The sequence below is a fragment of the Condylura cristata genome, unplaced genomic scaffold (genome assembly GCF_000260355.1).
Source record: "Condylura cristata isolate star-nosed mole 26May11 unplaced genomic scaffold, ConCri1.0 scaffold00016, whole genome shotgun sequence".
Classification (NCBI taxonomy): Eukaryota; Metazoa; Chordata; class Mammalia; order Eulipotyphla; family Talpidae; genus Condylura; species Condylura cristata.
The window spans coordinates 35559478-35570921 of NW_004567117.1; the positions used below are offsets into that span (position 1 = coordinate 35559478).

At 37.9% G+C, this 11444-nt stretch overlaps 1 protein-coding gene across 1 annotated transcript in view; it reads right to left on the minus strand.

The window, feature by feature from the left end:
* Positions 1 to 11444, minus strand: part of TCF4 (transcription factor 4) — a 339912-nt gene that overhangs the window by 119171 nt on the left and 209297 nt on the right. The window contains exon 7 of the mRNA XM_004683915.2: positions 60 to 189. Within this exon, the coding sequence (XP_004683972.1) occupies positions 60 to 189 (130 nt within the window). The remainder of the gene's footprint in view (positions 1 to 59; positions 190 to 11444) is intronic.

The following is an 11444-nucleotide window of genomic DNA, read 5'->3' on the forward strand; positions in this document are numbered from 1 at the left end:
AAAGAGGAAGGTAAGAGTACTAGTAATCACGCAGGCACTCAAACAGAGGAATACCTTACCCATGGCACTACTGTGAAGAGGCCTCCTTCGGGGGTTATTGCTAGAATACTGATAATACTGGGAACCAGGTTTGGTGGGCGAAAGGGTTCCTGGGTTGCCCATATCCATGTCACCTCCGAGGAGACTCTGCTAAAGGTTAAAAAGGGAGAACAAACATGTAAGATTCATTTTTTCACATTCACCACCCACCAACTGATTGTTAGTACTTAAACCAATGCAATAAAGAAACAGCATCTGCTAAGCTAAAACAATTAAAACACAGCAAAACAAAGAGAAGAAAAGCAATCTAAGAAGCTATCACCAAGTTTGTGAATTCTTTAATTCTTTACTTTTGAGAAGGTAGAAGGTGATTCTCTTTAAACAATCTTTTGATCTTTTAAGATGACTAACATTTTAATTTTGCAAGAAAAGGGCATTTATGTAAGACTAATGTTCTTTATCTAGACTTAGGCTTCTATCTGGGAACACTCCATGCCCTTCCTTAACAAGAGCCCAGAAGAATCTGATCTTTCCAGTGCACAAACCGTCCCCCTGCTGATCATACTGGGGGTGAGTGGAGATTCTCAACCCCACTGAGGACTCGCCTCTGCCTCGGCACAGCTTGATCCTCACGAATGTACACAGCACCCACAGAAGAGAAAACGCCAACTGAACCGGGAGGAGATTCAAATCCTCACGTTCACTTCCACAATTATAGAAATGGCAAGAGCACTAGGCTAACAGGAGCACATTAAAGGACTTTAGAATGCCCTCCTGAGGAGTAGCAGAAGTTAAGACACATCCTCTCAGATTAAACATTTATCTGAACACTAAAAAACTTTCACAAATATCATTAACTTTTCATGTGTGTGACAAATTACCAGACTTCTGAAAATGATGACATACAGAAGATTATATAATATTAGCATTTTCTAAAAACTACTAGGAACTTACCCATAATATATAAATCGTCTGATTATACTCTGCATCAAATACATTGTTCTTTTAATTATTCTTACATGCAAGAAAACAAGTGTAGATAGAACTACTGTTCATATTAAGAACAAATTTACTATTTAATAAAGAAATTTTAAAATTAACTACTAAAAATCTAACTTTATCGTTACTTGTAATCAACTTTTACTGACTGAACTAATTACTGTCCTTGATAAAGTACAGAATGTGTTTTCCCTAATCTAAATTCTAATCACCATGTCACTCACAACAGACTTAGGGATGCTTCACTAACACACTATTCACATGCAAAATACTCTAAATAGGCCAATTATGACTCTGCCCCTGTTCCCTGGTTAACCCGCTGAGAACTGAAAAATTTCACAAGGCAGTCACCAACTAAAACAAAGGGTCCTTGTTTTAAATTAAGACAGTCTTTTTGATTCCTAAATAGCTCAACAAAGTGGCATGTCTTCAAGTGAAAGCAGTTGGTCAAATATGACCCATAAGCTGGAAAATCAAAAATTCAAACCTCCCCTTTCCACCGCTTACAACTAAATATGATAAAGAGAAGCCTCTCTATTCTGAGGGACTTTTATGAGTGCTGGATGAGTAATATATAAAGGACTAATCAGCCACTGACAAGCTTGTCTTCACTGATTCCAGTTTAAGACTTTTTCAAGGGATCCATAATAAACATTACTTTAAAACTGCAGAGATGAAAAGCACATTTTTGAGTCATAAACTCACTGGTAGTTTCTTAATATTTATCACATAAAAAATACTGACAAAAGCCAGATCATTTACTAGATAAAAACTTGACATCTGCAAGCTCAACAACTACCTCTTCTGAACTTAAGGCAGGTACCAAACGTTACATGACACGACAAATGCAAATACAGAGCTCTTTATGATCCAGTTTTCCCTTCATCAGAAACCATAAGGTATAGGGTTCAAGTGACTTATTTGTCATGTTAAGTGGCACCCAAAAGATTTAGACCCAACCTGCATTTTCACTCTTCCCTAACCTTATAAACAAAGTTTATATTTTATGCGAAGTCCAAATTTCCACTGAAATGTCTCTCAATAAAGCTTTGAATGATTTTTAACCATGACCTCTTTACGACTTGGTAAGTCGACAAATGAGTCTTCATTTCACTGGAAAGAGGAGTTTGAAAATGTTATCATTGACAACTATGTATTCCTGACAGATAATACCCCATTTCTTCATTTTCTTTCACTGAAATCATATTCAGAAAGCGGCTGAGCAAGTGTGTTAAAATGCTTGTGTGTCCTTTTAATTAGCTTATCTACTGGTTGATTCTTGTTGGTCCTGCTGGTAAAGGTTTTCATTTCTGAGAAAGTAGATACCCTCAATAGGTCAACATAAAAACAAACACACTTGCTGAACTGTGCTTCGGCAGTACTCACAATAGAGCTGTGAAAAATATAAAATGATTGCTAGAAGCCAGCTAACTGGCTGTGGCTGACCTTATTGTTAATTTAAAGGAAAACATTTCATGGTCCAGTTGTAAGCAAATCACGCGCCTAACCCTGTATGGGCAGCCACCTGAGCTATGGACAGTGACACAGGACTAAGACCTTTCAGTACTCGTGAACACTGCATGGCTCCTGCATACCCCGCTACCTCCACCCCCCAAGCACACACAAAGACACAAAGCACATTCCTGTTTCTTTCTTTTTAAAACCTGTTTATTTCTTTTTCTTCTTCACTCGGACAATAGACTCATTCTAAAGCAACAAAAATAAGCATTTCCTCACACTTGAGGGGGGCCCTAATCATCCCCCTAGGGAAAATTCAGATAAAAATATATGTGCTCTCATTGTAGAGTACACTCGTAAAATGAACAATGTCCATTTACTATTGTTTGGCTTTTACGTCACACAAGTAATGGGTTGTAGCAGAAAGAAAGATTTAAAAAAATTCCACAGGCTTATAAACTTGAGTTTATAAATTTTAAAAAGTTAATGGCTTTCAATTTCCTAAAGTAAGTTGCACACTGCACAGAATAAGGCACTTATTTATATATGAATTTATCTACATACATAAATATCTGTACAGATGTGTGAAGAAAAATCCATGCTTGATAAAAGTTAAGCTTGAAAGCTGAAGTCTACTTTCAAAATGGGCAAAGGCAAGCTTGTCGTCAGTGGGATCACGAAGGCGTTAGGTTTTGCAGGTTTGCAAGCTCATGCTCTGCGGTTATCTGGGTGGGTCCCAGCTGAAAGCTGCCTGAGTCTGCCAGGAAACACTGGAAGCAAGATGTGGCATCGTGCACAGCTAACCTGCAAATCTTAAATCCGGAGTTCAGCTTAGTGTTTAACTGTCTGCAACGTGATGGGACGAGCCCTCCCTCTTATTCACTCACTCTTTGCTTCCAAAGATGAATAATATTAGGACTTAAAATATGCTAGCCAGAGAGCAAAGTAAGCTAACTTTGTGAGCCAGGTTTAAAGATGTTGGTGTCCACCTCCTGCAAGCATTTATTTAGCAGAGTGCCAGGCCACCCCAACACAGCCACTCAACCGCCAAAGGCAGCATTCTGCGAGGGACTATTGCAATTAAAATTTTTGTTTGTTTTACATTAGATCTGGGTCTCAGACTGTCTTTCTAACAAGTTCTCAATCCTGCCCCCATTCTTTTCAGGGGAGCTATTTAACATCCTTGATCAACCACTGAACTTTGCTTATGCAACCAAGAACGTAAACCATGAATTAAACTTGAGTAACAGAAAAGCAGCATATATCTTAAATTAGATTTATAACTGAATGGTAATCAAAAATAGAACTGCTTCAAGCTTAAATTATCAACTTTTTTCTTGTTAAACTAAAATCATCTTGCTCTGAACTATTATTTCATTTCAGTCAGCACTTTAAATGTAATGGGTGGGTGGTGCATTTCTAAAATGGAAGATTATATTTACCCTTAATTATAGATATGAGTGAGATCAGAATACGATGAATGCTGCCTTTTGGCTTATAATTAATTCATCTAATAGGTGAATGACCTTGAATTTCTGAGTTGAAATCTGGGAGTGGGGGAAAAAAAAAAAGAAGTAGGAGGAAAAAATTCTCTGGGGAAAAGCAAATGTGCCCCTGGCTTCTTAGAGCTTTCTCTGATTTTGCGTCACTCCCATTACGTTGTGATCGGATATCAGACACAACATCTTGGGGGGATGTTGTAGAACAGAGAAAAGCAGCCTCAGATGAAACCAGATTAAGCCCCTTTTCTGAACTATTGCCAAATGCTTGTGAGTCTAATTCATGTTTGGGTATTGTAGTACTCACACAGCTGCAATTCCATTCTTTCATCACAAACCTAAGTGATGTATAGTGTCTTTGTATGGTGAACTGACTCTATAAAGCTAGGAATTTGGGAAGGCTTTATGTTAATATGGAAATAACATTCTGAGCCACTATAAAACTTATAAATGCTGGGTATATGTATAGGCACCTAAAAGACTTTGCAGTGCTAAGTGCAAAGCACACTGAGAGAAAAATTACATATTAGATTATTAGATGTGTTAAACCTCCCCCCCCCCTTTTAATCATAACCGAGGTCATTTCTATGTGGTTAATTTTGCACAGAATTGGGTTTTCAAAGACACTGCTGAATAAGATTCCTAACAGCCATGGGGAAGTTTTTGCAAATCCCTGTTGAATAGCTGCTGCTGAATTTGCCATTCTGACCACAGAAGGGCCATTGCTGACTTACTGTAGTAGCAGGAGGGGGCGATAATTTTGCTGCTGTTGGCACTTACTCTGCAACCTAGAATATATCTTGCACCAAAGGGCAATGAAGAGCACAGTATTTCCACCTGTCCACTTATGAACTGCAAAGCTCCAAACTGAAGGTCAGTATTTGGACAGCCTCTATTCCTGATACGTGAAGGTTCAGGAATGCCTCTTCATAGCCCATTTTGATTTCTATACTACGCTTGGTTTCAACAACAGACAGTTTCCCACTTGGGAAACAGAAAGATAAGATGACAAGGATAACTTTCATAAACAGGAGTTAAACAGACTATTACTGTGCTGTAGAAAATGCAAATTAGTAAGTCATTATTTAGCAGAGATTTTCTTTCCGGGACTTTTGGTCATGTTTTTTGTTTGCACATTGTGTCGCGCATTTTAAAAAATGTTAAGACATAGAATTGAAACTCAAGGAAAAAGGAAAGGTTTGAGTTCAGACACATCAAGATGAACCTTAGCTCAGAGGCATACAAATGTGCAACTGTCCCAAATCACAGTTCCCCTCTCTGCAAAAGGGAAGTAAGAGAAGATCTATGTATTGGGTTATCAGAAAACAGATGAAGCAACATATGTAAAATGCCCAGCAGAGCTCATGCCCAGCACATAGCTCCCCTCCTTCCTCTGATCCTTCAATTCAAAGTCCTATATTATGATTCACTGATTTTAGTACTAAAAGATTCTTCAGGGAATCTTCCGTTGCTCAATGGGCTAGGAAGTAGCACTGCAAGCTAGTAGGAGCAGCTTCAGTGTGAGCTTGATCCCTGGCCCTGGAGGTGATCCACATGGCGAGGCAGACCTCTCCTGACCCGTCTGCACTCCCCTCGGCAGTGTACTTAGTCCATCTGCCTGCTCTGCTCCCCACTTTGTCTCTGGTGAATCCGCTTACTGCCCCTGCAACTCTGACTTGTACCCCAGTTCTGTAAGCATAAATAAATAAATCCTAAAAAAAAAAATTCCTCAAAAGTTGTGACTTTCACGTAGATCTTCTGTTGTACTTACTGGTGAAAATTACCTACTGAGAAAAATTTTGAAAAGTTCCCATAAGGAACTGAAAAAGTTAAATATGGGTCTACATAAAGAGCGACAGACAGCTTCATTGCCTACAGCTATACTGGCAACAAATATGACTAATTTTCCTCAATATTTAATAAAAAAAACTGTTCAACAATGAATCGCGATAATTTAAGCTTAAATAGCCATTTTGCTGTAGCTGTCACAAGGATTACTGTACTTCAATGGCTTATTTAATTTTGCTTCCCAAACATGAACAAATGGCTGCTGTTGATTTGACTGTGACATCAAAACTAATCACAGTCAACAAGCCAGATATGCAAAAATATGATTATTATACTTGATAAAATTTTATCAGTTATGTGATATTAAGTAAGTTCAAATTCTTACTACTGCATTAACCACTGAAAAATGACTTTAAATGTGTTTTGATATCGCTTTTTCCCTGGAAGGCCAATTATAGGCACTTTATGAATGTCCTATGACATCTATTAAAGGTACTACTTAAAAAAAGTTTGACTTCCTCATGGCATCCGAAAAAAAGACAAAAACTTCATAGTTTTGGTTGGAAATTTGCCCAAGATATTCAAATGACTGAGCAAAATTACTTATCCTCGCAGCAATTTTATATCATCAGTCAACATTCAAATATATTGCCTTTCACTATAAAGAAACACAGCTTTTTTTTTATATTTCAGTCATAAGGTGATACAAATGTTGTCTTAGAAACGATGGCGACATATAACAAAATAACGGTCAAGTGAAAATTTGTACATTTTGGTGTGGATATCACATTGCCAAGGGTTAATGAAATTTATAAATTCACCTACTTGACTACTTTCCACACTAAAAAACAAATACATTATTGTACACAATAATGCAAGAAAGCATTTCCATGATTTCTGAAAATCCATTCTGGATTTCAAGGCCATCTATTATCTACTGCATTTGTTTAGTGAAAAAATAGAAATTTAGTAAAAGAAAACATGAAAGCAATCAGGGACTTACAATAAAAGTGTATTTGAAGAAATCTTATGTAAACAATATAGAATTAAGGAAACTACGTTCTTCTCAGTTTATACTCCTTCTCAGTTCAGAAAATTTATTTAAGATATAATTTGATAAGTATGCTGTAATCACTACTTACCTTAAAATATTTCTTTTCAGCAATTTGTTCCAAAGTAAAAATAGAACAATCTGAATGAGACCTGTTAACATTCTAGGGAATTAGCATCTCTTCTCCTATAAATAAAATCATGTGGCTATAATAAATGTGCTGAGAAGTATATTTGGCCAGGTTGCTATTTTAGTTCAATAAAGAACTATGAAACTGTTAGATATCAATCTTCTTCATTTTGGGTGGGGATAGCTCCATCTCAAGGTCACTGCAAATGTTTTCCTCTCCAAACAGGGATGTGTAAAAACTATGTTTGCCCTCCTGGATCACAGGGCCCAGGGTCTCATTCATCCTGTTATTCAGCACCTCAAGGAGGGGCTCAATTAAAGCCTAATGGCCAACTTTTTATGACTTTGCTCAATAAAATATCTTGAGAACCATCTGAACTTGTAAATAAAGTGCCAAGCCTTGTCCATGACATGAGGAGATTGAAATTATCTGGAGAAGCAGCAAGGGCACAATGGAGTCTTCAAATCATCATGAAATTATTTAAATCTTGATGATCCTTCCGGAGCTGTGCATGCAGCTTACTGCTTCCAGTGGATCTGCTTTCAACCTACATGAACAGTTTACCTCCCAAAACTCTCTGTTTAAAGCTGTGTTACTCTTACATTGAGAAAGTTGCTTTACAACACTATATATGATTCAGGGGCACAAGTGCACACCTTTGCAGGCGTATACTGCCACACCGCATCCACCACCAAAGCATCTATAATCCTCTACCACTGCCTGTTGGAGACCAGCTCCAACTACTGATGTGTCAACTGCCAAAAGTCACTTTCTAGAATGTGTCATTTGTCAGGAAGATGTGGCATACAAGCACACTAGAATGATACACTAGTTCACAGGCAAACTGGCTTGTGCATGTTTTAACTCCTGATTTTGTCTAGCACTGAGACCAACTGTGGAAAATGCTTATTAAATATTGAAATGTATGGAGAACTAATGCTAATGTTCAAATTGAGGGTTCAAATATTGTGGGATTTTTTGGGTATACATCTAATCTGTTAGTTATTCTAACCACTGTTGCTGCTGCTGCTGCTGCTACTCCTGCTACCATCACCACCACCACCACCACCATCGCAGCAACATAACAGAGGAAGAGAAGGTGGATTCCAGTATTGTAAACAGCAGCTCTCCTCACTGAGTGTTTCCTAAAGACAGGCACAGCTGCAGACCTGCATACACTACAGGCAGAAGTTGTGACCCCACTGTACACCCCAAGACACACAGAGTGGCACTGGCCTGACCAGTGCCATGTGGCAGGGAAGCAGCAGGACCAGAATGGGAATCCAGTTATGATGAGTTGAAATTCTGGGCTGATTCTGGAGCCCCACACCCTCACTCTGTCCTGTGCACTTGGATCTTCTTGTCCTCACCCCAATCATAAGGAGGACTCTGTTTCTCTTGCCCTCACCCATCAGGAGAACGAATGCTAATGTCAACATTTGTCTCTCAGTTTCACTCCCTAGGCAACTCTTCACTCAGTAGAGTAGAGCAGGCCTAGGTATGAGTGTCATTTACCCCCCAAGGGAACTTTGTAAGTTCTGCCTAATCTTTGCAGAGGCTTCAGTCTTCTTGCCTGGGAAATGGTGGTAAACACCTACTTACTCACTGTAAGAATTAACTTATACAATAAAATTGCTTAGCAAAGTGCTTAGATTCCCAAAATAAGAGCCAAATTCTTTATTTTTTATTGATCTTTCCCATTTTCCTTTCCCATCTTCTCTCATTTTAGGACTCTCCCATTTGCAAAACTCACCTGCTATACCATCATACCATAGAGCAGTAAGTATTTTTGCATCTGATCTCTTCTTTCTAGTTATGGGTTCCTCAAGGCAAATCACCTCTGTATCCCTAGCATACAGCACAGTAGGCCCTTGGACCTAGTGTGTCCTCAATAAATGCCAATGGGATTTCTCAGTTATTAACTACCGAGTGTATTTATATGATTTCAATATTTAGCACCATAAAGATAACATCCCGACCCTAGCAGACATATGAATCCTAAATTACATGTGAGTCTTCTCCTTAGCTTCCCTCTATGCATCCAAACTAGTTCTTCAGAACATTAACTCACATGCATTTCACCAAAATAAGTAAATAAAATTTTATCTTTAATACACAAAAGGCTCAATAAACCTTTTCCACAAAGATCCTGCTACTTCCTAATTATTCTCCAAATCCTTTAAAATATTCTTGAAGAGTCAAATCTTATAAAGACTCTATAAAGAACGGTTGTATGTTTGGCAAAACACATGTTGTTTACATTTATTTTTAACCTGAGATTGGTTTGCTTGATAAATGGTTGGACTTTCCTCAATATGTCACGTTGTCAAATGGTTCATCAATTACCAGTAAGGTCTGGTTCTAGAAAGACCCTGGAACTGTGGGATAATGCAGGCACTATGAATAAAAGTCAGTGACAAGACATACCTTCAGTAGAAAAGAAACACAAAAGAGAGGAATAGACACTGGAAAAAAAAAAATGGAGATTGGATTGTGGAGAGTTTTGAAGAGCGGAGTTTACAACATCTGACCGAGAAATTATGCTCCCTTAGTAGGTAGTAAAGAAGTCTTAACAACGAAGCAGGCACTGCAATTCTCTTTTCTCAAGTACGGCTAAAAGCATGGGTCTGATACAAACAAAACAAATCTGTTGGCCAACTAGCTTAGCAAATTTGTGACAGAGATGGAGATATAAATAAAGATAGAAGTAAGAAAATTAAGCTTTAACACAACAAAAACTTTTGAAATATTTCTTCACAGGAAGTGGTGTGGCCTAATCATTCTCAAATATCCATACATGAATTTCAAGTTTTATGATCATGGTAACATTTCCAGAATGGCACCCACTAAATATTAAGAACAATGTTCTAAGAGAGATATCACCAAATATTTTCTTCGCAGGCCAGGTGGTAAATATTTTAGTCTTTGTTGGCCATATGGGTCTCTTGCAAATACTCGACTCTGCTATGGTAGCATTAAATCAGCCATGCATAATATGTAAATGAACAGGTGAGGCCTGTGTTCAATAAAACTTTTATAAGTTTGGGCTGTAGACTGGATTTGGCTCCAGGCCATAGTTTGTTGATATTTTTTAAGATGAAGATATCGTGCTTTTATAGAGCACATTCTGAAAGTTTAATTATTTTGTCATGGCAAATATGTCATGAAATGTTATGGGAGCTATCTTCAACCTCACCCAACTCTCTCCTCCACTGTTCATAAACTACCATCAGAATTATGCCTTCCACAGGCCTGAGCTGCTCCTGTTCTTTTCATAGGAAAACCTTCAGAACTTGCAAATACTCAACTCCTGCCTATATTACAGTCCAGTTAGCAACAATCGACCTCTCTTTTTTCTTCCACACAGCTTGTCTATTGAGCTGCCCTGGCATCTACTGTGAGCCTGGTCTTGGAACTGGAGAAACCAAACCTCCTCACTTATTTGGCCTACCTGGCTAAGTATAGAGATAGTCATATGGTTTTCCCCACTGCCTCCCCTCCCCTCATCACTAGCCACCTTCTGTTTCAGAAGGTCAACTGTATTTAAAAGCACAACACCTGCCCTGATTTTGAGCCTTGTGGCAGCCTCCCCACTAACTACTGACCACTCGGAACTCACTAATTCCACAGAGTCCTACCTAAGTGAACTAAAAAGCCTCCAAGTTGTCCATTTACTCAACCGTCATATAATTTTTAAGAAAGCCTGATGGAAAGCTTTCTGAGAAAAACAATATTCTAACAGTAAACGAACAACTAACTTTTCAGAATTAGAACAGGATTATCACTTGTGAAGTTTCTTGATCGTAAATGCAGAACATTTGTATTCATCTACAGTCTAACATCTCTTCAAGGATATATGGTACATATATTTGTTTTCTCAAAATTACTCATTATAGATGTATGGCAGGTAATACTACCTGAACTAGTTCCCAAGTCAGTTTAACAAATACTTGCATAAGACTGATGATTCAAAATTAAATTGGACTCGTAATGCAAATCTAAACAAAATGTCAAATAGGGAAAAAGGAGGGTATAGGGAGAATACAAGGATTCTGAAATGATTCCATATTTTATTTGGAAAACTATATGCATGGTTATAAAGAAATTTTTTACAAAGAAGTTGGGGGAACATATTATATATACATATGCATACACATATATTTTAAGCAAGGTAAATTAAAACAAGACAGTACTGCAGCCACAGAAAACAGCGCTGAAAGTATATACAGAAAGAGTTAATGAAAATGGTATCATCTAAAAGTCAATAAAGAACCAAAAAAAATTAATGAGTGATAACAAAAAGTTGTTCCCCATTTGAAGGAAAATATTTAGGTAGATCTTTGTTCATATTACATGTCAAAATACATTAAAGAGCAATGGTTAAAATACAAAAAAGAGACCCTCCCTGGTGGTGCAGCGGGTTAAAGCACAGCACTGAGAAGCTAAAGCCACTGCCGCATGAATTCGATTCCCGCCTGCC